This window comes from Plutella xylostella, chromosome 17 (assembly GCF_932276165.1).
Source record: "Plutella xylostella chromosome 17, ilPluXylo3.1, whole genome shotgun sequence".
NCBI lineage: Eukaryota > Metazoa > Arthropoda > Insecta > Lepidoptera > Plutellidae > Plutella > Plutella xylostella.
In genome coordinates this window covers 11,529,952-11,556,849 of record NC_063997.1, presented here as the reverse complement: position 1 = coordinate 11,556,849, position 26,898 = coordinate 11,529,952, and the positions used below count along the sequence as shown (strand labels likewise).

Genomic DNA, 26,898 nt, shown 5'->3' with positions numbered 1-26,898 from the left:
ACCTTGTGGCTCCACGAGTGTGGTGCTGATTGATGCACGCATACTTTTTATTGACCTTGGCTTTGAATTGTTTGGCCTTGACCTTGGCCTTCAAGTTCATGGTCATTCTGTCAAACGTACCTAAACATGAATAGGGTGACTATGAAATTTTAAAATGTACTAAACAAAACTGTTTTATGTTGGTCAGCTTAAAGCAAATAAAATACGTTTTTTTAATGTCTTATCGTGTTCAGTATCATCAGCTGTATCTACCATTTCCCGCTCCAACGCAATCAAGTTAACACCCTGTATAGTAATGGATATTAGTGCCAAATTCCCATAAGACACTCAACAATATTTAGGGATTACAAATGTATGTATGGTACAGATAACAATTAATATACACAGCACGAGGGAAAAGTCTGATCAATACCATCTGTCTCAGCAATACTTAAGCCGAGCGTCCACTGCGAGTTAAACTAAGTTATGGGTCGATTACACCTAACGAGTAGAGTGGCGAGACAGTATCCTCGGCCGCGCATTCGGTCAATAGAAAGCCGCTCATTGGTCGAGGATCAGCCGAGGATACTGTCTTGCCACTCTACTCGGTTGGTGTAATCTGAAATACTGAAATACAATCGACCCATTAGTTCGCATAGTTGAGACAGTTTTTCATACATGTGCGTCGACCGCATGCACTATGTATGAAAAACTATCAAAACTATGTGAACTATCTCAGTTTAGCTCGCAGTGAACGCTCGGCTTTAATGAAAGTTATCTTTATTGGTATCTTTATTGGTATAAAGTTAGTTATGCACACGCATCAATACCATCTGTCTCAGTATTATGACAGTGAATAGCGCACAGCGTGTCATGCCACAATGAACTCGTCAGGTGACTCACCCAGCGCGCCGGCGTGCGTGTTGGGCGAGGGCGGCAGCGAGGAGCTCCCGCCGCCGCTGCTGCGCACCATCTCGAAGTCGCGACCAACTGTGTCCAGCTGCAGATGGGGAAATTGGGTTACATAACGTCACAGTTGTAGACTTGGCAAATGCGCAGAACGTAGAATGCATTTATTATTTATTATTAGAAATACTATTTCTAGCATCATTTGCATTTTTTACTCTTCATCTGAGGCTTCTTGTTATCAACTCCGGCATCCATGTACCATGTACAGTAAAACTATAAAGTCCTGAAAACGGAAGTGGATCCTAACTAATTGTTACATACCGTATTTAATCGATGTATTACATTTATTGAAGGACAAATCCGTTAAAAAGCCATAACCAAACGATAGATTTACATACATTTGAAAAATAAAATATATTTTTCAAATGTATGTAAATCTAAGTAAATAACTGATAATGATAAAGTCTTAGCAAAATCGTACTCTGTGTCGGTGGGTACAGATACCTGGTTGGTGATGTAGGCCACGATGTCGTCGGCCATGGCGGCCACCTGCGGGTGCGGGTCGCGCGCCAGCGTCGTCAGCATGGCCCACAGCCGCGTGTACACGGAGTTGCGACCTGGGAAGACAAGTATAATGTTAAAGTAGGTAGAAGCATTTATTCATTTATACATTGATTTAAATTGAAATAAGAGCTCTGTGTAACAGAGTTTCAAAGTGTTATCTTTTGATATGACGACGACCGAATGGCGTAGTGGTTAGTGACCTGACTACTGAGCCGATGGTCCCGGGTTCGATTCCCGGCTGGGGCAGATATTTGTTTAAACACAGATATTTGATCTCGGGTCTTGGATGTGCCCGTAAAATGGCAATAGGCCCGCCCCCTATTACATTGGGACTAACATAACACTCTGGCGAAAAGTGGGTGCAGCAATGCACCTCTGCCTACCCCGCAAGGGAGTACATTAGTACAAGGCGTGAGTGCGTGTAAAAAAAAAAAAATCTTTTGATATGAAAGTTGAACAATTCTTCCTGTATAGCAGCGTCCTCAAGGTCGTACACATTCATGACTAGCTGTAATAAGTTGTAGCTCGTCATAATTGACTCAATCCTTTTAGCCGTCAAGGTTGTCGTAAAGCTACAGTGCTCCTCTCGAGTCAGCGATGATGGTGGTACATACCGATGGTGGGCAGCGGCGGCGCGGGGCGCGCCCGCAGCGCGTCCTGGCCGGGGTCCACGCGCGCCCCGCGCCGCGCGCGCTCCGCCGTCGCCACCGACACCAGGTACTGCTCGTAGCTCAGCACCATCCACTGTAGGGCTGGGGGGGAGAAGGGGGGGTTAGATTCATCGACGTCATTAGGGGTCATAGTGTAGAATTGTGTTTTAGTAGATGCTGCATAATATGAGATGCAAGTTGTAAACGACTTCATTACCAGTATACGAGTTAAACCAGGTGCAAAACTCACAAGATAAGGCGTAACACTGCTGCCCGTCTTGATCTTCATCGTTATGCGCGTTTTGTAGGTCAGCCATACACAACTATAAATTCTATTAGCTCTATTTTGAAAAGACGGCTCTGGAGCTTTTTGCCTTCGCTCTTTTCCAAGTAGTTTGTAAAGAAATTAAGTTCATCAGAAAAAATTATATTTATACGACGAATAAAAGCATTTCACTTTGACTATGTACCATTGGCTCTGTTCATTCTGCTGCACACTGCTACAGGTATAGTATAGTTACCGTGCAGGATGGCCTGGCGGGCGGGCGGCGCGGCGTCGTCGCAGGCGCGCTGCAGCAGCGCCGCCGCCGCCTGCTGCTGCAGCGCGCCGGCGTGCTCGGTGCGCGCGCGCGGACACGACGCACCCAGCGCGAAGATGCACACGCAACGCACCTAAGGAGGGGGAAAATAGAGGTTAATGTCTGTATGACCCCGTGTCGGCAAACGGCGTGTCGGTCGCCCCCCAACCCGTTGGTCTGATGATCTGCGGAAGGTAGCGGGAAGCCGCTGGATGCAGATGGCGGGTGACCGTTTGGGGTGGCGATCGTTAGGAGAGGCCTATGTCCAACAGTGGACTACAGAAGGCTGAGAGAGAGAGAATGTCTGTATACAGCTGTACGACTGTATATAGCGTACGAAGTGACTGATTGTCCAAATGTCTCAAGCTACAATAATGAAACTTGGTATGTAGGTTCCTTAGGTAAAAAAGGGGATGAAAGTTTGTATGAATGTCCTTCAGTTTAACGCGGAATTCCCACGGGAAAACTTTTAAGGCGAAGCGAAGTTCGCGGGAACAACTAGTTATACAATCAACATAAAATTAAAGATGGTGCAGCGATCAGTATAATTTATGTTATAGATGAGGAATTCCTTTTGGAACAGTATGTCCAATCCAATTTTACTTTCAATTCGCACTCACATCAGGATCCGGATGCGTAAGCAGCGGCGCCAGCTTCTCATGCGCATTGTCCCTGACACCAGCCCAGCGCGCGTCGTCGTAGCGCTGCCACAGCCGCGCCAGCGCCGCGCACAGCCAGCGCAGCAGCCGCGCGGGGGCCGCGGGGGCGGCGGGGGAGGGGGAGGGCGAGGGGGACGGGGCCGACGCCGCGCTCAGCTGCTCCAAGCAGATCGAGATCATGCCGCCCTGCGGGGGAATGTGGTTTTATGTTATGTCCAACTGAGAAAGGTGGGAGCTCAGGGGTAAACGTCCGCACCTCAAACTGAAATGTGGGTTAAAATACTCGTGACATGATCAATGACTTTCTCAATAAGATTGGTCGTCAAAGTCGATAGGACATGATTATTTAATTACAATATAAGAAAGTTAAAGGGAGAGAAGATAGAATGGAGTAGTTGAAAGTATAACACTCAGTTGCAGAAAGCCTCTTTAAAATGTCACATTAGCTATTATGTCATTACTACTAATGATTCCATTATTTTAAAGCTGTTGCACAAAACTTTTTTGGACATAGAAATTGCTCCTTTAAGTAATGACAAGTTCAGCATATCTATAGTGCCACAATCTTATCTGTTCCGGTGACGGCATCGCTGTGATCGAATCCAGTGGTGCCATCGATTAAATTTTGCCTATTTGTGGTTTAAACGACAATGCATTTCTGCTATTGCCTATTTTATAATTAGGTACATTCATAAGTAGGTATAGATAAATCAAAATATTGGGTCGATAAATTGGGTAAATGAAAGAGGATATTTTATATCAAACGACATTTGTTGTATGAAAAATTTGCACACGGCGAACAGAAATAAAATAGGCTCTAATTATGTTCTGATATAGGAGATTAAATCTAGATTACAATGGTATAAGTAATATCAGATCTGTGGGTCGTGAAAATACCGAGATAGACAGACTTAAAAAAAAAACTATTAATTATTATTTATTTATTCATGAACACTTTATTTTACATTTTCTAAAGTAACAAGAAATAAGAGCATAAAATTAAAAGAAATTCAGACAAAGAACAAAAAGCAATTTCTTCCGATGTCATTAATCATCATTATTTCGTCTAAAATCGCTGCAGGTGCGCGAAATTCTTCTTGGTATACTGCCTTAGATTTAAAGTGACATGTCACCTGTAATCAAAGAAAGATAAATATTATATACCTACTTTTGATTATGACCCATCCCGTCCCCACTGCTGGGGCACGGGATGGGGTGAAAATATTAATAAAATTACATGTGAGTATACGGGTAAAAATATTCGTCATATTTGGCAACACTAACCTGTAGCCGCTGCAACTCCTTCTTCCAATTTTTCAAACGGAATTAAAGGCGCCTGAATACGTTATTCTTCCTGCATAAAAGCCAATATATCTAGTATTACTTTTCTTGCATCACATTTTAGCGCTTTTGGCATTATTTTCACGCAGAAAATCACAAAACAAATTAAATAACGTAGCGTCAGCCTCTTCGCAGAAATTGACAACTCAAATAACGCACAGAGTATGAAATGACGTTTGACAATGACGTCTCGTTAGTTGCACATTTTGACCACCGGAACAGATAAGATTGTGGCACTATACTCTGTGCTCATTAGGAAATGAATGAACTTTTGAGTAGAAGTGAGTGAACGAATGCGTTTTGATCATGCAAAAATCATAAAGTTTGGCATAAAATTACAATAATCAAAGAAATTCTACATTATTCTGAGATTTGATTCACCTATAACAAAACGCAAAATGAAATGTCAACAAATAACGATCAACAAACAATACCACCGCATCGTTTTTCTTTATAATTACAATGTTGTTTTACCTACTTAACTACATAACTGCAAAATTATGCCGATACTGGAAGATAAACAAGTGAAAAATGCAGGTGTGACCTGAAATAAACTGCGGAAGAAAACGCGTTATTCGTTACTGTTTTAACTGGTAGGTTAGATGCTGTAACGACCAGATTTTCTGGAAGACCATTGCCTTACGTATTGAAGAAGTACAGGAAAGCCGCTTCGTGGATATGCAGATGCAGGCTGGGCAGGTTTCATCAGAGAGCCAGAGGTGCAGGCATTAACAACCCGCAGAGAATTTAATAGATAACTATTATTCAACAATCATAGTTATAAATATGAATAACCTACTATTGTAGTAATATTAAACATTAAAAATACAATTTTAAAATACTGTTTTTTATTTATAAAGAGATAACACTGCATAGATAGATTGCGAAATTTTGGTAAGAATGAATAATGAATACTTGTGTATTTGTTCCAATTCAAGCACATTAATGTTTTCCTCTGCTATAATAACGATTACAATTCTGTTTAAGACACTACACTGATTAAAATAGTTTCAAATACATACAGTTCTCCCATCTTAATAATGCGCATGCAAATCTTCGCAAACTGTCGTATTCCCGGAAACACCCGAATCAGTGCCTTAAACAAAGCACTTGCATTTTGATCCTTGTTCGAAAGAAATAGTAGTCAATATCATGTGACACATAATCGAAAACAATTTTGGCGGTCGGTGGCTGTCACCGATCAGTCAAGGGTCTCAAGTTCAAGATCAATATTACTTTTGTGGAATTATAAAGAGCTGCAATTACACATCGTTCTTGTTATTTTTTTCAAATGTGAATTTAATTTCAACTTTAATTATTTTTGACGATGCCATATTATGAGGCACATTTAAGAATAAAATATGCGTCACATTGATAGACTTCACTTTGCCAATAAAGCCACACCCAAAAGACCAAGTTTGTAATTGTAATATTATTGTGAATGATCAGCGCTGTAAATACTTTTGAACTGAGATTTTAATGTAAACATTTTTATTAATGTGAAATAATCAGTGCTGTAAATACTTTTGAACTGAGATTTCAATTTTTTTATATAAACCTGTGTTTGAAATCCATTTCTCCTTATAATATAAACCTTGTGTTATTCAAACCTTCTTTGATCCATCTTTACATCAGCTTCAGTAAGACACTTAAGGGTCTGCAATAGGGAATCGAGGGTTGGCATTGTCATAGAATTATGTAGTAAATGATGCTCTACAGCCTTGAAAAAAATCACACAGGTAGTTGAAGAGTCTAGCTAGGTGCTGAATCATTCGAATTTAAGTAAATGATTATGGATAACTGTAAATTAATTTCAGAATATCAAGAAAAACCAGTCAATCACACTCCCGTATTGTAACAACTGTGTCGTAATTATTAAGAATTTTCATATGATTTTTATCATATTATAAAGTTAAAGGCTTGGACTAGGCGCTTAATACCTTGTTTTTTAATAAACACACACTTATTTTGTGTAAATTAATCCCAAACTTGAGCAATTTTTTTCCATCAAATCTTCATACAAATATCTATGGCGGCTTTCTGTGTTATAAAATCATAAACACAAGTGACGTTTGACTCAGTTGGCCGCTGGCCTCCAAAGAAGGGTCACGTCGGTTTAGGCAGCACTGACAGCTCGCGATCTTATCGTGTACAGATACAAAATCACTGCACATTGGTTGTCATTGCACTTTTTCAACTTTTATGACACCAACATAATTTGATTTGAAATGAGGCGTTTGTTAAAAAAAAAAAAAAGTTCCTTTTTGGAGAAATAGATGGCATTGTCTAGGGTTGTTCCAACTGTCAAACCCTCAGAACACACTCAGATCACATGTTATTCTGTGAGGCTAACGAAATGTGAAAGTGACGTAGGTAGGTAGTATTGTAGTATTATTTTCTCTATGATGATAATATATCATGTTATGTAACAATGGTTAATTTACATTACCGCGAATGATTTAACTTACTTACGTGAATGAAAATCACTTGGTATGAAATGATCCGAACACAACCATGATTCTTTTCGCAGTTTCCAATCAATTTTTCGCACATTTATCCGAGTCGGCTTAATCCATTGTTGCGCCTGGCTTTCATCATTTGGAAATTTATGATGTCCTTTATTTTTACAAGTTGCGACGGCACACATTCTCATCTTGTCTTGTAAGTATTTCTTTGGGATCTTATTTAGGATCATACAATAAATAAAAATAGAAAATCAGTTCTCGCACGCAGCACCCGTTCAAACGGCGCGGGTAGAACTATTCACAGAATACTTAGCCTTAGCACTATCCCAAGCCACATGCAGTCTGAGCCTCGGAAGGATGGCTCGCGCTACCACCCGACATTTAATCACAACTAGTGAGTTCTTATTCTGAGTTTAGTACTCTTTGCTCTCTATGTAATTTTTGACAGTTGGTACACTGCGTTTTCACGCCATCTATCGGCATACCCAAAAGCTCAACTGACAGCTGTCAAGGAAAACGGCTCATTGAGGAAGCATAATTCTTCCAGTATATCCAATACATTAAATTAAATTAGATAGTGTGCAATATTCTCGTGATATTACAGTCTCGTAAAGGTCTGATGAGGAGCAGGAATATAGCGAATGGATCTAAGTGATGACAATACGCACAAACATTAGGTTAGGGATCAAAAATACAGTCTCTTGGTGCTGGTTGAGGTATGGTCTCGTGAGGATCTGATGAGGGCAGTAACACGGTGGTGGCTCAATTTTATTTCAAAGATGTTAATAGCTAAAAGCATCGAGTTTGGGCTATTAAGTATGTTTTTCAGAGAGAGAGAAAGAGATTTTGTTTTTCCTCTGGATGTGTTAGGTTTACTGGGTTTACTAAGTTCATTCTGTTAATGGCATTAAGTTGTTATGTGTTCATAAGTAATAATTATTTATTAACAAAATGCTGTTGATTCTCCACGAAAATGTAAAAATAAAAATAAAATAAATAAAAATAAATTCGTAACGTAAAATTGTCAATGACGGAATTTCTTCTATAGACAGTAGCCACAAAAAAAACAAACGATAGATGGCGTGATTTGAAGATAAAGATACATTTTTTCGACACATAGACAGCAACAACAAAAAAATACAGATTTAAAGAAAAGAAACACATACTTATACAAAACAACAAAGAAAAAAAAGGATACACATCAAAATAACTGGAAAAAATATAAGCCTCAATTTACTTGTGTGGGACAGGGAGTACCATAATATTTTTTTTGGGGTTGTATGAGCCACTCATACATGAGACTATTTGATGACAGCGCGTACATGCGCGCCCCCAATTAAGGAAGTCGTGACATCTTTGTAAATACACGATTATTACATTTACGACTATTATAAGTTTAAGATTTAGTACATTATAGACCTTTATACGTATCGGTTATGTATTCATTCTGACACCCTGACATCCTGACATCTCTAATTGACAATAATCTTATACAGAGTGTGACATTGCATACCGCCCTGTACATTGGTCCTTCGAGCCGGATCACACCGCTCTGGGCCCTGAGTGTGAAAAAACTCGCACTCAGGGCTCTGTACATTGGTCCTTCGAGCTATCGAGCTGGACCCCGCGAAACGTACGGCAAACGGGTTTAGTGACATTTTTATCTTTTGTGTCGGGTTGCGTGGTGCGGTTCGGAAACAGCACGGTTTACAGTGCATTGTGACAAACTGACATAATTGTGATGCAATTCTCGGCCGCCGACGGAGACCACTGGTGTAAGGTGTGCAGTCTCCCACGGTTCCTGAGAGGTCCGCGCTGCAGTTCACACCGCAGACCAGCCGCTCGCCAGGTTGTGAGTGAACGCCAGCAGCTGTCGCCATTCAAGTAAGATCTTTCCATTCTTACATTCCCTGACATTATGGAGAATTTGCTTAGTCGTCAAAAGGCGATTATAACAGCAAATACGCAAACTCGCGACAATTTCAAAAAAGTCTCTGCGCATAGAAAGACAGAGGCCTATTTGCAACAACATATTGACACTATCAGCAACCTCTGGAGAAGATAATCATGTAAAATTAGAAACATCCCCTGACAAGTCGCATGATTATTTCACTAAAAACATCAAGGTTATGCAATTCAAATGACAACTCCGCTGATTGAAGAAATGCTGATGAAGCACAGTTCAATAACCCGGTGCGTACGAATCATGTGTTGGGTTTCGCGTTTCATTACCGCTACTCGGGGCAAGGTCAATGTTACTAGAACTGCCTACTTGACACAAACCGAAATAGAAACTGCATATTATTATAATTGTATCGTAAAATCGGTTCAGGCGCAGACGTATGAAACTGACATGATTTCTACATTAGACACATCTGACATTCTCAATAAAATTGACATATCCTTTACAAGAAGATTGTGGAGCCTAGGAGAGGTTCCACTTGCAGTTACAGCACAAATTGCAGTGCAAGTGACAAATTGACATATCCTTTACAAGAAGATTGTGGAGCCTAGGAGAGGTTCCACTTGCAGTTACAGCACAAATTGCAGTGCAAGTGACAAATTACATATTATTTTTTGACAAGAGCATTGTGGAGCCTAGGAGAGGTTCTACTTGCAACATGACATTAATTCTCGGCCGCCGACGGAGACCACTGGTGCAAGGTGTGCAGTCCCCCACGGTTCCTGACATTCTCAATAATCTCACCATGCAGGGAATTTGGGAAGCTGCCGTGCGCAGCATGAAGCGTCATCCGAAACAAGTATTGACATTAGAAGAGTTCTCGACATTTTTGACACATTGAGGCTTGTCTTACTCGAGGCTCTGTATGAATGTACTGAGGATGACGTCGTTTTGACACCGATACATTTATTATTATTTATTTTATAACGATAACAGAAAACGACATCTAAATCTGCATTAAGCAGAATGACAACAAATTGCTATGCCCCTTAGAAAACCCCGTGTACAGCCTCAAAACACATGAGTCATTATGCGACATGCATCTGATTTTAAATACCAAATAACATTAAATACCTACTGTCGGTCTGAGACAAAGAAATGCACAGACACATAGGTCAAGTTACACGCACGCGACTCTTGGTTGTTTACATGCTGCCAGGAATGCTACGTTCGCATTTTATGCCCAGCTGGAGTATCGACGAAACGCTTACAATGCACGAGAATCATTGCACTAGGTCAGGGCTGTGTTATGAAAATGAAGATTGACACACTAAAACCTTTTATATCATCCCCACTGAATGAGATCATCAACACGACGTTGCCACACTATACAGTTAACACAGAAAACCATACCCAACTATATAATGAAATACAGCAGAAAATTGACATACTGAAGTCACAAACTCCAGATGTATTCACTAATGATGAGCTACCTCACCACATCGTGAACTACAGTATTTCATGAGAACTAGTAGTGGTGATACTTCTGTACACCCTGTATAAATTAAGGCAAAGATGCAAGGAGCGGCCGCGTACGCGAGAGGAGCCTCCGATCGAGATGACCCGGCGGAGGCCGGGAGCGAGTGAGTGCAAGTGCAGTGTTGCTAATGAGGTAGTGCCCTGTCATATACAAGTAGCCTCACCAGTGAAGTGTCGTGACTCAAATCAATCTTTGAACAATCTAAATAAATCGACGTCCTCATTCATGATAGACCATACAGTGACATTTGATTAAGATATTTTGCATTAGATCTTGTAATTAGTTATAGTTAGGAATAGAACTAACTTGCACTAAACTATTGTTACTGCACATTGACTAACGTGATGACATGTAAAATATTTAAGACTAGACTTAACCTTGATTCAGTTAATTAGTTAACCTAGGTAGCTTTCGTTCTCTTGGGTGGCAGTATGTATGAGCCACTCATACATGAGACTATTTGATGACAGCGCGTACATGCGCGCCCCCAATTAAGGAAGTCGTGACATCTTTGTAAATACACGATTATTACATTTACGACTATTATAAGTTTAAGATTTAGTACATTATAGACCTTTATACGTATCGGTTATGTATTCATTCTGACACCCTGACATCCTGACATCTCTAATTGACAATAATCTTATACAGAGTGTGACATTGCATACCGCCCTGTACATTGGTCCTTCGAGCCGGATCACACCGCTCTGGGCCCTGAGTGTGAAAAAACTCGCACTCAGGGCCCTGTACAGGGGTACTCCCCATCTATGCGAAATATAAGCTTGATATCTTTACCCGTTTCTGAGAAAAAGGGCGGTGACAGACAGTCAGTCAGACAGACGGACAACAAAGAGATCCTATAACGGTTGCTTTTTTTCTTTCGTTCGAAACCCTAAAATTAAGTAAAAATATTATGCTGCCAAAAAATGTACTTAGAGGTATTGAAAAAGCGGTATATAAACAAATTATACCAGCAGAGGGTTCACCATTTAGCTGAATGTTACTTAGAAAACGGCCTTGAGTGGCGGTCAAGTTGGTCCCCGCCTGCGATACTTTCCATTAACATTGGGACTCGTTTTCATGTTTTTAGCGTACAGTTAGGTTTTTAGTTTTTTATAATTGTATTTTTTTATTTGTAACTTTTTAGTTGTTTTTATTTTATGAAATTTTACGTCGGTAGGTAGTTCATGATCATTTTTTATTTCAATAATTTTGGTGTTGTTATTTAAATACCTTCAATATGCATATTTTTGTAATGCGAAAATCAAGTCCTTTCATTTGATACCTTACACGGCAAAGTTGAATTATTATTTTTTCGATCATCACGTTATGTCCTCAAGAGGGCGCTATGTACATTTTAATGGAACGTCACATAGCCTATAGCCATCGCGCCATCAATACGCTTCTAACAATACCTCATACATCAAAATCTATCAAGCCGTTTAGGCTACAGGAGGGAACAAAGAAACAGACAAACATACATATATACATACACACAATCAAAAAACATTACCCTCCTCCTTCGGCAGTCGGGTAAAAAGGAGTAAGACAGGGGGTCATTCTGAACTTTTGCTCTACGAGTTTTGGAAATTAACAAAAAAAAACCTTTTTCATAGAAACTTTGTTGGACATGTGACTTTTTACCATGGAAAACGAATATTTTTTTTCGCGAATTTGCAAATCTCGTAGAACAAAAGTTGTTCAGAATGACCCCTTGAGTCATCCCCTTTTGGCTTAGTATAGCCCTTTTGCGACACTATGTATTTACTTTGCTTTGTCGTCGGGGTTCAGTTGGCTGGAGGATGCCCGAAACTTATTATCTCCACTTTAATACTTTTAGTTACCTTTCTACAAGTAAATACCACATTTGTTTGAGAAAGCTAATCGGGTTCCGAGTATAGAGTAAAGTGGCACCCCTATTAATTTCTACTCTTTCCTGGTGCCTACCAGTGTAAGTAAGAATTATACCTTACCCTAAAATCACCCAAAATGTACTTGAACATAATTGTCAATAAAGTTGGCGAGTAAAAGTTTATCGACCCACTGTGCAAACTTACATGTGTGCGTGTCACTGCCTGTGCTGTGTGAAGAGCATTGAAAACCCAAAATTGGCGCGGCACGTCACCCTGTACGGGCCCTTAAAAAGTACCTACTGTAACATTTTCGAAGTAAATTTTAATATTATGGAATATTATGAATTATCGAATCAAATTTCGTTACTGATAAATCAATTATCTCTTTTAGCACCAATTACATAATTCTACTAAAATTTCATGAAGAAAATGCACTTAACCACTCTAAATACATAATAGTTTTCTAACGCTCTGGAATACGACCGTTGCCGAACAATGACGAAGATTTCTATGTGCATTATCAATTTTGGGGAACTGTACATTATTATAAGAAAATAAATTTTAAATTGGTTATAATGGATGCTTTTTGGGTCATTAGATTTGAAGTATATTTTAAGGGACCAAACGTCAAAATAAAGTCACTTTAGTGGCTAATGTGGCTTTGTGCAACGCAAAAATGAAGAAAAAACGACATTAACATTTCATTAGGGTAAATTTGACATTTCATTAGATAAATTTAAAAGTCTCATGAAACATCACATTAAAATGCTTTTCTGCAACGACTTAATTGGACTTTAAGGTTTAATGATGTTTTTAAAACTTAAAGGACGTTTCTGCAACTGGGTGTAAGAGACGTAAAAGAAGGGTGCGGAGGGAGATACTTTCGCACCACCTTCGATTGTTTTGTGATGGTAGGTACTAAGGTAAAGTAGTGTACGACTCAGTGATGACTGTAGTCATATGGTACCTGCAGCGCGGCCTCCTGCCCCGCGGGGTAGTTGTCCACGATGCCGCACAGCACGTACGCCGCCAGCGTGCGGTGCTCCATCTACAAGAAAACATTTTATAATAAACTAGCTGTTCCCGCGCGCTTCGCTTCGCCTTAAAAAGTTTTCCCGTGGGAATTCCGGGATAAAAAGTAGCCTATGTTCTTTCCAAGGGTCTAGACCGTATGTAAACCAAATTTCATTCAATTCCGTTCAGTAGTTTTGGCGTGAAAGAGTAACAGACAGACAGACAAACACAGTTACTTTCGCATTTATTAATATTATTACTAGCTGTTCCCGCGCGCTTCGCTTCGCCTTAAAAAGTTTTCCCGTGGGAATTTCGGGATAAAAAGTAGCCTATGTTCTTTCCCAGGGTCTAGACCGTATGTATACCAAATTTCATTCAAATCCGTTCAGTAGTTTTGGCGTGAAAGAGTAACAGACAGACAGACACAGTTACTTTCGCATATTTATAATATTAGTAAGGATAAGGATAGTTAGGATTAGTGTTTTTATGTGAAATTATGGTTTCTTACGGGCAAGCATAATGCATGTCACCACAACCACCACCACAAACACATCACCACCTGGGCGGCTACTATTGTCAAAATACGAAATATCGACTCTTCACTTGTTGCCTTCAACACACCAAAGCATTCATGGCAGCTCTGCGCACTTCGTATTTCGTTATAAGTAAATAGCACTCTAAGACTTGGCCATAATCTTCTTCTTATCGTGTCGACGACAAACCAACAAAGTCGCTAAATAATACATGCCCAGAACTGGGCCACTGACTTTGGCCATAATGGTTTATATTCAACATGTAAATAACAGTAGTTTCACTTACATCGACAGTGGGATCCTGTAGAACCGACAAGAAGTATTTGTGCCCTTTGGCATTGACTAGATCGACTTGACAACTCTGAAACAAAAATACAATACATGTTCATTAACAAGGAATGAAGAGAATGGATATTGCTTATCTCTGGTTACGGTGTCATTTATCAAACATCCCAAAATAAATTTGTTATGTGTAGGACCAATGAGCTTCCAAGTAACTTTTTAGATCCACTTGGAGGAGTGGATGCGGCGCGGGTGGAAAAATTCAACACCGCGGGACCCACTTCATGGATTTTGCTCTTGATGTATTTGCAATGAAGATGCGCTCTGAATCCTCTATTATGCTATAATTCGTTCATAAATCAAGATGGCAGTTATTTTGTTGTTTTGTATGCATGTACGTACCGGGTCCACGGCGATGATCTTGGCCCAGATGTAGACCATGGAGGCGCGCAGGTCGGGCGCCGACGCCTGCAGCAGCTTCAGCATGTACGGGAAGATGCCCACCGCCAGCACCGCGCGCACCGCCCACGGACCTGCAAGCAGAATAACAAACATCATGAGCAACAACTTTATGAGTGAGTGGGTTTGGGTATGCAATTTTGTTTAGGGATGCGGTAGGATTCCTTACTGCCTTCACTGCATTGAAAAGACACCAAACCAAAATAAATCCACAATTACAAATAACTAAATACATAAATCCTCTATAGCATGGAAGTTACTAACCACTAACCTTCTGCAATGAATAGGGTCCTCACATGTCTTCATTTGTATTCTAGCGACAGATGTTTTCCTTACCCAGAGTTTTAGTTACTATAGTGTGCAGCGTGCTCAGCAGCACCTGCAGCACCATGGGCAGCTGGTGCTGGGCGGGCGGGGGCGGGGCTGGTACACTCACCGAGCGCGAGGAAGCGGCACAGTATCTGCAGCGCGCGCACGCGGTGCAGCGTGCTCAGCAGCACCTGCAGCACCATGGGCAGCTGGTCTGGCGGCGGCCGCGACGGAGAACCTGCGGAGAGGGGAGGTTAGCGTGTGATAGAGACAGACATTTCACAAGTCCTATATATTTGATACAGTCGAGTCAGTAGACAAAACTGCGAGGCGACGTCGCTGAAACATTTCCTTCCCACTCGTAGGTGTGTATGTGGATATGAGAGAGCGCGACAGCGGACGTGTTGAAACACGTACGGTGGCCTGCGCCTAAAAGTATACAGGCGGAGTTTTTAAAATAGCGATCTCAAGCTCACATGCTGCTCAAGCACATCCACATAAACACCACTGCTACACACATCACACACAACACGTCCCCGGATTTATAACAGATGTAGCTGGTCCCTTCATCATCAGGGAGCTATTTTAAAAACTCCGCCTGTATACTTTTAGGCGCAGGCCACCGTACGTAGTTTAGTGTTTGGGCTCTAAAGAATATAAAGCAGCAAGCCGCTTGTTTTAATGAGTACATCGCTAAGTATGGAGGGAGAAGCGCTGAGGTACATTACTCAATTGTGCAGCAAGTAGCGAGGGTATGAAAAACTTAAATACGAGGTGTGTGCAATGACAAGAAAAAAATATTGGTGCGCTAGATATAACTCGATAGTTGTAAAAATCTAATGAGGTTCGGTCAGGAAATTGTGTGTGAAGGGACTGTTATAATACCAACTTAACAACTAATGTTTTCAGTCGTGTTCTATTCTATTCCAGCAAGTCTAGATCCAAAGTTTTTCAGAATGAAGAGTTTTGTGACTGCCTTTCAGCTAGACACAACACATAATATCATGCAGAGGAGAAGCATAAGCATTTCGGTTAGCACGCATATAAGCTTTTGAATCGTATCCTGTTTGTTTAAATTTGTCTGTATACCGGGTTCCTTTTACCCACCACCACACCCTTGTTAGCAGCAACCTAACCAACTTCAATACTTCTCATACATTTACCGAGGTCGAGCCACACTTGGAACGCCGTGAGCTGTTCTCGGAAGAAGGGCGAGTGCTGGTAGGGGCGGCGCTCGGGGCCCAACATGCCCGGCAGCTGCGCCAGCGCCAGGTCCAGCGTCTGGTCCCACGCCTGCCAGAGCGGGTGGCTGGCCAGAGACGGGAGAGCGGGGGACGAGACTGGAGTGCAGTTGTAGCATCTGTCGGGGTGATGTGGATGTTGAGTAAGGTTATGAGTTTGTGTAGAACTGAGATTTGTTAGATGCTTTTAATTTTTTTTCACTAAATGAATTCATAATTGGCATTTGTGGCAAAACAGGCGTCATCATCCATAAGTCCGTCCGTTACTGATGATGATGAGGTGTATTGCTAGATGTCGAATGTGTCCGTAATCTGTTCAGGTTGCCTGGTACAGTTCAATTCACGATAGAAAATCAAATCAGTCATGAATAGGAGAGCATTCAGAGAGCGCCAACGCAATAGACCAATCGCGATCGAGCAACAAAGCGCGCTCCAATCACATCTCTCTTGTCACATCCACCCGTCACCCCGCCCTCCCATTGGTCACCTCATGATGCGGTCGGCGAGCAGGAAGTTCCGGCACAGGCTGGCGGTGAGCAGGTCGGCGCGGAACAGCTGCTGGAACAGCTCCGGCGCGAGGCTGTTCCACGCGATGGTGTCCGTGATGGCCGTGAAGATCCAGTTCAGCTCGCCCAGCATCGTGCGCCGGTCCGTCACCTGCCCGGGGATCCTGGGGGAGGAGGGTTATTATATTTTTTAGCTGACAACTGGTGGAGGAGGGTTATTATTATTTTAGCTGACAAAAAAAGGAGAAGGTTCTCAATAAGTAAGTTTTTTGACTGAAGATTCAGTTATTTGACCTTACGTGTACGGGCCCACTTAGCTAGCGGGCCCTAATTTGTAATAAAGTAAGTAAAGAGCTTTGTCGACCCAATCCCTGCTACACGGGTCCATTATCTACGTAGATAATCGTCACTATATCGCGATTCACCATAAATACGGCATTGTGGTTAGTGGAACACGTAATAAACAACTTTATCAACGTCGATAACGGACTCTTGTCGCGGGCTAACCTTGCGCAGGCTAGGTACGCTGTTACCATCATCAACATTAAAAACGAACACTCCAACTCACTTATCAATCAAATCGTGCACATTAGTCGGCGTGACCCTGGTCGTGGACCTGAGCACGAACCACCGGACGGCCATCTTGACGGGCGTGGTGAGACAGGCGGTGAACAGGTCCGCGGGCAGCTCGGGGTGCGCCGGCAGCGCCTGCCCCGCCGCGCACGCGCCCAGTTGCAGGCAGGCGGCGTAGGAGACGAGAGGAGGCGGGGTGCCCGTGCCAGCCTTGGATTTTTGTAGCTGTTGAAGATTGAGGAGTCGTAAATGCCAAGATAACAATAGACTGTCGTAGCTTGCACAATCAGGCTCCGATATAGAGGGTGTTTCAAAAGAGGTATAGTAAACCGAAAGGAGGTGATGAGGGGGTCATTCTGTTCTGAACAACTTTTGGATATTCGTGAAAAAGTAGTAGAAGTTGTTTAGAATAGAGATGCCACGAATATTCGGCAACTATTCGGTATTCGGCCTATTCGGCCAGTTTTTTCAGTATTCGGTATTCGGCCGAATAGTGCGTACTATTCGGGCCGAATACCGAATAGTAAATCATGTAAAAAATGACTTGTTATTTTAATCAAAATTGTGTATTTATTTCCAAATCACAACATTTTAGTACTTAAAATTAATCAGTAGTAAGTTGTGCTGGATAAAAACGAGCATTTCAGCATTTTTTGGTAGCCCACGATTGCGCCCAATTTTCATTGTAACCATCCTCAGAAAATAACCTCTCACTATAAACGCTACTTCCAGGTGAAGAAAGATAAGTTTTTGCAAATTTCAAAAGGTTCGGGAATTGTTTTTTGTTTGCTGACCACCACTTGTAAGGATCGGCCATCCGATCTAGGCGAACTATTATCAAATAAAAATTCAACTCGTTTGCCACAGCATTCTGCCTCCTAATAATTAGCATTTCTCATATAATCTGTAGCGACTTCTTCAAAGCAGTTCCAGGAACAAAAAAACAGGTTGTAGCGCCGAATATTCGGCCGCCGAATATTCGGCGCTTCGGCCGGCAGCGTCGCCGAATATTCGGTATTCGGTATTCGGCCAATTCACTATTCGTGGCAACACTAGTTTAGAATTACCTCTATAATCACTCCCTTTCGGCTGTGCAGGCAGGAAACTGTTGCCAGCTACGAATAACTGTTTGTATAAAAAACTGTATAATGACTACTTCTTGACAAAATTTACTGTAGGGTGAACTCACCCTACAGTAAATTTAGACTTTAATTTTGATTGAGAGTAAATCGGTAGACATTATTCTTTCGTGACTCCAGCCTATACATTGTTATTTACCTCGTAGTCCCGCTCGTGCTGGTCGGCGAAGATCTTGAAGTTGTCGACGATGACGCCGGCGTTGGAGCAGTCGTACACGTACAGCGACGGCGCGCCCATCCACGACTGCAGGTCGTACATCGACAGCGGGATGTATTGGGTGAACGCCTGGAAACGGAGTCACATTACTGTACTGTTCGGGAGAGTTGACCAATGCAGGTTGTTTACACATCGTATCATTGATAAAGGGGATAAATTTAAGTACCTTAACAACTTGCGTGAATGGAACTGTACCCTGTGAGGGGCACTAATAAGGGGGAGTCTATTGCCATGGCAAAATCCATGTCCCGAATGCACCACAGTTGCTCAATGGAAAAAGCAAGAGAGTAACTCGACGCGACATCTTATCGTGTTTATGTGAGGGAGCCACTCGCTTGTGTTCCATAAGAGTGAGCGTTACAACGCGCATGTTGCGAACACTGCGTTCGACGTCTTGTTTACGGGCTCTAACGCTGCGTAGGTAATCCAGTAGTACTGACCCTATTGAAGAGCCATATCTCCCCCTGGCTGGTGGGCTTGGGCACGCCGTGTCCGTTGTAGTGGAACAGCACGCGCTCGTCCTTGGCGTTGCGCCGCAGCGAGCAGCACAGCTTCTTCACCTGCGGGACAAGGACAGATGATGTAACAAACTTTTGTACCATGCAAAATTCTGAAAATGTGTAGCTGCTGATGAAGCTGTCTCATTTGATAAAGGTGATAGGTGAGGGTTTTACAATGTAGCTGAAAGGGAGCTGTGAGTCGTAAGATGACTCACAGTCTTTAACTCAACACCTTGGCGCATTCGTATAATTATGCAAGAACTCGTATCAATACCAGGATTTTCGGGATTTCATGTCAAATTCATAGGAATAGTCTTGTACCTAAAGCAAAATAAAGCGTAGTAATCTCAAATCTATGATTTTTTAACGTCAATATACCTTTTATCGTAAAAACGTACAACCATACAACTAGTAATAACAATAGTTCAAAGTACCGATAACGCATGCAGGAGTACAAGTAGTACAACCTACAACTGCACACGAGAAAGCAGTAGTAAAACTGTTGCGTAACTCCATTGATAAAGAAACACAATACGCGCTCACTACCCGTAGAGTGCATACTGCATGGCAACTCGTGTTGCATAACTGAGCTAAAAACAATGCCTTATCACATGGCTTTACTATTACCCTAGTACAATTAAAGTGGTTTTACTTGGGAATACGTTTTCTGTAGCAAATTGCGATAATTTCGATAATAATCCCAATCAGTAAATACGTATTATAACTTTCTACAGTGTATAAAATATACTTATACGATTTTTTTTAATAGTTGAAGTTCATACTAAAGTATAGTTCAGGCTGAAGCTATAGGAGTAATAGGCGGTAGTCATGCTAATTACCAGTTGACGCAGTGTCCGCCAGCCGAAGGCTAACGCGAACGCGCCACGAATTTAATCTAGTATTAAGGTCAGACAGCCATTATGCTAATTAGCAAAAGCACTCAACTTTGCATCTATAAATTACCTATGTTGGAGTGGATCCACTTTAGTCCAAAAGTGTGAAAATAAGCTTTTAATTTAAACCCTACCTGATCTATGACAGTGTTTGTCTCAATCACAGTTAATCCACTTTATTCATGGTACAAAATATGAATTCTAATTTACAAATTCATTTTACTACTTTTGAAGGTGATTTTGTCTACCATAATATCCACTATGACTATGCAGAACAGCATACTCTATGCATAGCATATCTGTATGTATATGAACATCACTACAATAATTTTTTGTTTAATAGGTGATGTGATAGGCAGCACATGTATATTTAATAAAAGATAGATAGAGATCTCTGAAAATAAAGGATGCTATGCAGCGGGATTAAATAACATGAAGAAGTGATAACCCTTTAATTGCTTATTGCTCATCTTTGACATTCTATGATTGCCAGCAGTGGAAAAAAATATGGCTTGGCGCAAAGCATTTTGCGGGTCTTATAGCACAAGCCTCCTCTTATAGCAGTACCTCCTCACTGGTGGGGTCGAGGCTCTGCTTGTAGCGCGCGCGCGGCTGCCAGCGCTCATACTGCGCCTGCAGCGCGTGCCCGATGTTCTCCAACGCCTTGGTCGGAGACAGCGACAGGGGATCTGATGGAAAGATGGTTATTACGAAAATTGCCAAGAACTTATAAAATCAAAATCAAAATTATTTATTTGTGAAACATAGGTACAACATGATGGTAGGGTTTTAAAATTAGCGCTATGTTCTGTCCTAGTTGGACGTACAAATTAAGTGTAGGTATACTATAATTATAACATGCAATGTCCTGTTTCAAATAATAACATGCAAAATTAATATTACATCTAAAATTACATTACATTTAAAAGTCAAACAATATCAAACTAACATCTAGTAAATACAGTCAATGTTATAATAATAAAAAAGAGGGAGCAGTATTGGTTTATTTTTCTTGAAATTTCTATGCTGATGTGAGCCACAACAAAACGGAGTCATTGATTTAGCTTTACCAGGGCTGTGAGGGGAGACTCTGTGGAGGTTGTTTCATGTGCTATCTAGTAAAGCTCATTGAAAAAAATTCAGCACATATCAATTGGTAGAACTTAAAAGTCTCTTTCAGTATCCTTAATTTAGCAAATAATAATTTAGTGATTATATTACACATTAACATATGAACAGGAATAGTGATAACAGTAGAATGTAACTCACCAATCCAGCACTCGAGCCTGGCGCAGGGATGTGTCTTTACGACGTCCGGCGGGTCCACACCCACATTGAGGCACAGCACCAGCGCCACACAGTGAGTCTTGTACTGGAACACATTGAATAATTATAGGGAATGATAACGGGATGGTCAAAGAAAAAATCTAATATACATAAGTATAATAAGAAATAAATAATGACAGTAGGTCAAAGGAGGTGACTGAAAGGTGGTCATTAAATGGATGTGGACCTATGTGCGGACCACCTGCCTGCTGGTCAGATGATGATGTCAATGTGGAAAGGCAGTGGCTTAGAGCAGCACAGTCCAGAAAATATGTAAAACTTATAAGGAAGCTTATACCCAAAAGTGGGTTGTAGAAGGCTGATGATCATGATAATTTATTATATTTGTATTAAATTGAACTAGATGAAATTATACCTACTTAGACTGCGAAAATAAATATTGTTATATTCGTTATTTCTTAATGGACAATAACCTTGTTCATATAAATACTACTAGTTCTTTTAAACACGTTTATAGCTCACGTATTAAGTAATTCAGCATGATATGTTAGCTAATTAATAGTTTGAATTATTGTGTCAAACGTAGTTTTCGTTCGATCGTGCCTGCACCATGTGTGTTTGTTTTGATCTTGCGAGCTGCCGCAGAAACGCAGTAGTTCGCTGCAAACGCTTTTAAATTGTATTTTGCTGGTCAAGTTACCTTCTCCTTGAGTCTCCAGGAGTGTTCCACTCGATCATCAGGCTTATAGAGTTCTGTTTGTTTGGGTTCATCAAAAACAAGAGGTAAGTCCCAATCGTCTATTTCCCCAGAGGTCTCACTGTCCACTTGCCCACTTTCACTCTCCTCATCTTTGGCAACGAGATAAGGAGGCATGTCTGTCATTTTCACTGAACACAGTTACTGAATTTTACAATTTTTACTCCTATTCACTGTAAAAATACATTTTCAACAGCAAGGAATCATAATCATGATCATGTGCGCGTCCATCTTTCAATGTTTTTTTTTTTAGATTACAGATTAGCTAGTTACTTCACAGACTAGATTTTTTTTCTTTTAAGTGCGTTTCAAAATAATTTTTAACAGATACGTCAACACTCTTTTTTCTTCCAATATTCCCCAGAATAACGATCGAAGCTCATGAAGAGATTTATTATTTTATAAATGAAAGTCGTATCAGTTCTGCTATTTATAACTCAAGAAAAGCTAAACCGAACAGGAACATAAGTACTTTTTATATGTAACGGGAAGATCCCGGCCTTTTCGTTAGAGATGTCCTTTTGATAAATTGCAAAACTCGTACTAGAGGCCCATCCTCTCTCGTCTCGGGCTAAAAGACCGACACCGATCGGAGAACATCCGAGCGAGAGAACGAGAAGGCGAGGAACTCATCCTACTCTCGCGTCTCGAGTGTTCCTGCAGGTCTTCTTGGCGTGAGTCTGGATGAGGCATCAGCATCAGAGTACCTAGTTGAGTAAGAGTAGATAGGTGGGTACCTACTCACAACAGCTGCACCACGCCATAGATTGTATTGTATTGTACCCACTTGTACCCGTAGAACAACGCTGAGTCGGGTGTATTGTTTTTTATTTTTTTTATTAACATGTTTATGTATCTATAGTATCAATAGTTCAGGGTTCCAGGGGAATAATTTGTAGGAAGGTAGTTACATGAAACAATGGTCTACATATAAAAGCACCATTACAGTTTATTAAATAGTTATATGTAAGTAAATTAATGTAGTGCAGCTTCACAGCTGATAATGTCTTTTGGATTAGTTATTGTTATACATGGAAAAATATTATATGCACTTAACTAAATTTGATTACCTTACACACATTATTTATTGAGCATAATAGATAGAAGCATATTGGTAGATATTAAAAACTCGTTCAGAAAGACCTTCGACAGGCTCATTTCTTTCTTATCTGCAAATATGTTTCTACTATTAAAGTGATTAGCAAAATTCAGAACAAGAAAATACTATATGCAAGAAGTGGTAAACCACTTCATACAACTTAGGTATTTTTTTGTTCTGAATGTAAAAAATTACGCCAGCATTCATTTCAGTGTCAAAATTATAAGCAACATAAATACAGCTATATACAAGTACAGTGTTAGTCGGTAGGTGGTGGCTACATGTTGATGGCGTTGCAGACGGCGCAGCGGTCGTGCGGCGCGGCGGCGGGCAGGCACTCGACGTGGAAGGCGTGGCGGCAGTTGTACACCAGCAGGTCGGAGGCGCCGGCCAGGTCGCGGCTGATGAGGCGGCCGCGGCACGCGCAGCACAGCACGTCGTCCGACACGGGCGTGCCGCGCGCCTGCGCCGCCACCAGCTTGGCGTGCAGGTCGAAGTAGTTGCGCAGCGTGGTGGCGCGGCACGCCGCCTGCACGGAGCGCTGCAGCCGGTAGTCGCACAGCATCTGCGCCAGCGCGTGCTTGAGGTCGGGCACGGCGGCGCCGCGCGGGATGTGCCGCAGCAGCGCGCGCGGGTCCACGTGCGTGCCCACGCGCCGCAGCAGCAGCGCCAGGTGCCGCGGCCGCCGCACGGCGCGCAGGATCAGCTGCTCCCACAGCTCGCGGTCGTCGTGCTGCTGGCAGAAGTCGATGGCCTGCGCCACGTCGTCCAGCTGCTCGATGATGATGGACAGCGCCTCGCGCGTGTTGCCGATGCGGCCCAGCAGGAACACGGTCTCCGGGTGCAGCTGGTTGCTCTGGCACACGTCCAGCGCCTCCTGGATGGGGTAGTTGTCGCTGCTCTTGAGGAAGGGCAGCAGCTTGTCGCGGCCGTACTTGGCGTAGAGCTGCACGAGGCGGCCGTGGTAGCGCCCGGCGGGCTCCAGCTTGCTGTAGGCGTCCAGGTACAGGAACAGCAGGCGGTCGTGGCGCCGCAGCTGGCGCTCCGCGAGCTCGGGCGCCGCGCGCGCGCGCCGGTCCAGCAGCACGCCCAGCGCGCGCGCCGCGTCCAGCGACATCAGCTCCAGGATCTTGTCGTGGATCACGTCGTACATGTTGTACTTGGCGATGAGCGTGAACACGTCGGGGTGCTGCAGCGTCAGGTACGTGTTGAGCGCCTTGTCGTACTTCTTCTGGTAGCAGTAGAGCGTGGCCAGCGCCTCCAGGTACAGGTTCTTGTCCACCTCCGTGGTCAGCAGGTGCTCCAGCACTCCTTTGATGACGACGCCCGTTTTATACAGGGCTGGATTCCACTCCTTCACCAACTTGAGGAAGCCTGTCGGATCTACTTTAAGGTATTCATAAAAGATGAGTTCATAGATATGTGAGCTCAGTGCTTGCTCCGGTATTTTAGGTACATATGGACTAATAGTTCTAAGCTGATTCACTTCAGCGAATTTAAGTATTTGGTTCTCCCACAAGACCTTGTCATTTTTGCATATCCTGGCGCAGAGGATGGCGGCCTCCTCGAATAGCTGCTCAGCCATGAGGTGGTCGAGGTACTGCACGCCCACCGTGTTCACGGAGTGCCTGGAGGTCTTGCCGCCCACCTCCTCCAGGACCGTCAGTGCCTTCTCAAACCTGCCGTGTTCTGTGAGCCAGCTGACGCGGTCGTCTATGTCGTATGGACTCGCCACCACTATGTCTTTAGGGGAAACTATAAAAAATCTATTTTCTTCTATAAGCATATCTAAATGGTAGTCATTGCAGGAGTATTCCTGATATCCTCTGATATTGAGGCAGTCGGTGGAGATCTCACTAAAGTCACAGTCTTTATAGTCAGCTACGGACAGCACAGGCCGCTGCGCCTTGCCTGTTTCAGGGTCTGGCTCCTTAGGTACACCAAGCAAGACTAGTTGATCATCCAGTGGACCTAGTCCACTGATGTAATAGTCTGTTTGAAATGTGTATACTGGATCTACTAGATATTCGGTTACATCTCGAGTTTGTAATTCAATTTGGCTTCTTTTCCTAATGACACATATTCTGATGGTGTCCACCCAACCTATCATGAGAGTTTTTGGTGCTGACCACAGTAAATTACATCTGTAATCTTCTATGGAGCGTGTGGGGCTCTTCTCCCACTGTATGAGGCCGAGGGAGCAGCGCGCGACCAGGTCGTACACGCGCACGCCCACCTCGCTGGCCCACGCCACAAAGCGCCCGCACCACGCCATGGCCTGCACGTAGCCCTCACACTCACACAGGACAGTACTTCTGAGCCGGTTTAGGAAGGTTTTCTCATAAAGTGTTAATTTATTGTCACCTGAAATAACACAAGAAAACTTGTTACAGTAAACAATATCTAAATATGCATGATTGTGTTTGGATATACATAATTATTATGTAGTGTAATATATTGTGAAATAAGGTTGATTAAACATTGAATAAATTAGTTGATTTCCAATACCAAACCCAATATTTTATAGCTATCTAGGATAATAACATGTTGGTAGTATGTTGTAGTACTGTGCAATGTACATCCTCATCCTGGCAAATAAAGTAGAAAAAGAGGATGAATTTGGTAGGTAAATTTGCAACTCTTTATCTTTGTTTGATATTGAGGAATAGTGAATGATAATGTAAAAATAAGATAACAATTTATAATCTTTATTTATAACAATGAACACCCTTATTAATTTTGAATCTAAATATAGCACTCACTCGTAAATTCTAACTAAGGGTTAGATTTGTGCAGAAACACAGGAAATAAATCATTTAAACACTGCCTTATAAAATTATTGAGTACCTATCCATATCCATTTTATACTCTTTTTTGACAGACTGTAAAGAAACCTCACCTGTAAGAAACCTGCGTCCCGATCCAGACTTGTAGTAGTTGGGGTCTAGTGCCACGGATTTCACAACCCTTCCGAGCGCGAGGCTGTGCTCGTTGTCGGCGGCGTAGAGGCCGGCCACCAGCAGCTTGCCGTCGTCGGAGCAGCTGGCGAGGTGGTCGCCCGCCTCGTCCACGGAGATCATGTTGACGGCCACGGCGTGCGCCTGCAGCTCCTTGGCGCCGCCCGCGCCGAACGGCACCGTGTTGCCCTCGTGGTCCAGCAGGTGCACCACGCCCCACTGCGTGCCCAGGCAGATGAACTTGGGGTGCACGCGGATGCAGCTCACGGCGTCCTTCAGCAGGATGTTTTGCACGTCGTTGCCCATACGATCGTATTTTAGTTTGGGCTCCTCGTCGGGCGGCAAGCTGTCACAACTCTCTAGGTTTAGAGCCATTGTTGGTGGGTTGATTATATTCACAATAATAATAAAATTACATGATTTATTATTGCAAAATCTTCAAAATTATTCATTCATTGTTTTGTTTTGACAGATTGACAGCAGAAAATGACAGTGACAGTACATGACATAAACAGCAGCTGTAAAAATGGTCCGTTCGTTTATAATAATGATGTCAAAAATATTTTCTATGATTCCGTATTTTGAGTTTCATTTGTAACAAATTCTTGAGGTCGATGTCTTCATAATAAAAGCAAAATTTAAACAACGAAACAACCACATCAAATCAGTAATGGAATGATTTATTTTTTCG

The 26,898-nt window shown here is 42.3% G+C and overlaps 2 protein-coding genes across 2 annotated transcripts in view; both read right to left on the bottom strand.

Annotated features, from left to right (window-relative positions):
- The window catches only part of LOC105387726 (regulatory-associated protein of mTOR), a 33,391-nt gene extending 10,977 nt beyond the window's left edge, over window positions 1-22,414 (bottom strand). Inside the window, exons 1-17 of the mRNA XM_048626932.1 lie at window positions 22,095-22,414; window positions 21,377-21,479; window positions 20,675-20,796; window positions 19,155-19,274; window positions 18,637-18,783; window positions 17,354-17,583; window positions 16,767-16,949; window positions 16,202-16,398; window positions 15,166-15,276; window positions 14,673-14,803; window positions 14,275-14,349; window positions 13,409-13,489; window positions 3,295-3,525; window positions 2,624-2,774; window positions 2,067-2,204; window positions 1,393-1,505; window positions 883-979 (exon numbers count right to left, since the gene is read on the bottom strand). Coding sequence (XP_048482889.1) covers window positions 883-979; window positions 1,393-1,505; window positions 2,067-2,204; window positions 2,624-2,774; window positions 3,295-3,525; window positions 13,409-13,489; window positions 14,275-14,349; window positions 14,673-14,803; window positions 15,166-15,276; window positions 16,202-16,398; window positions 16,767-16,949; window positions 17,354-17,583; window positions 18,637-18,783; window positions 19,155-19,274; window positions 20,675-20,796; window positions 21,377-21,479; window positions 22,095-22,277 — 2,413 coding nt within the window. The 5' untranslated portion in view covers window positions 22,278-22,414. The remainder of the gene's footprint in view (window positions 1-882; window positions 980-1,392; window positions 1,506-2,066; window positions 2,205-2,623; window positions 2,775-3,294; window positions 3,526-13,408; window positions 13,490-14,274; window positions 14,350-14,672; window positions 14,804-15,165; window positions 15,277-16,201; window positions 16,399-16,766; window positions 16,950-17,353; window positions 17,584-18,636; window positions 18,784-19,154; window positions 19,275-20,674; window positions 20,797-21,376; window positions 21,480-22,094) is intronic.
- Window positions 22,415-23,076: 662 nt separating this feature from the next.
- Window positions 23,077-26,706, bottom strand: LOC105383217 (vacuolar protein sorting-associated protein 41 homolog). The gene is made up of 2 exons (XM_038108944.2): window positions 26,150-26,706; window positions 23,077-25,614 (listed from the first exon to the last, which is right to left on the bottom strand). The coding sequence occupies exons 1-2, from the start codon at window positions 26,580-26,582 to the stop codon at window positions 23,528-23,530; spliced, it is 2,520 nt and encodes an 839-aa protein (XP_037964872.2). The 5' UTR covers window positions 26,583-26,706; the 3' UTR covers window positions 23,077-23,527.
- Window positions 26,707-26,898: the final 192 nt, after the last annotated feature.

Bases quoted from the DNA above. Each gene is read 5' to 3' on its own strand.
- LOC105383217 (XM_038108944.2), bottom strand. From the start codon at position 26,582: ATGGCTCTAAACCTAGAGAGTTGTGACAGCTTGCCGCCCGACGAGGAG. The intron at 25,615-26,149 runs GTGAGGTTTCTT...GTGTTATTTCAG, and splicing joins GGGACGCAGGTTTCTTACAG to GTGACAATAAATTAACACTT.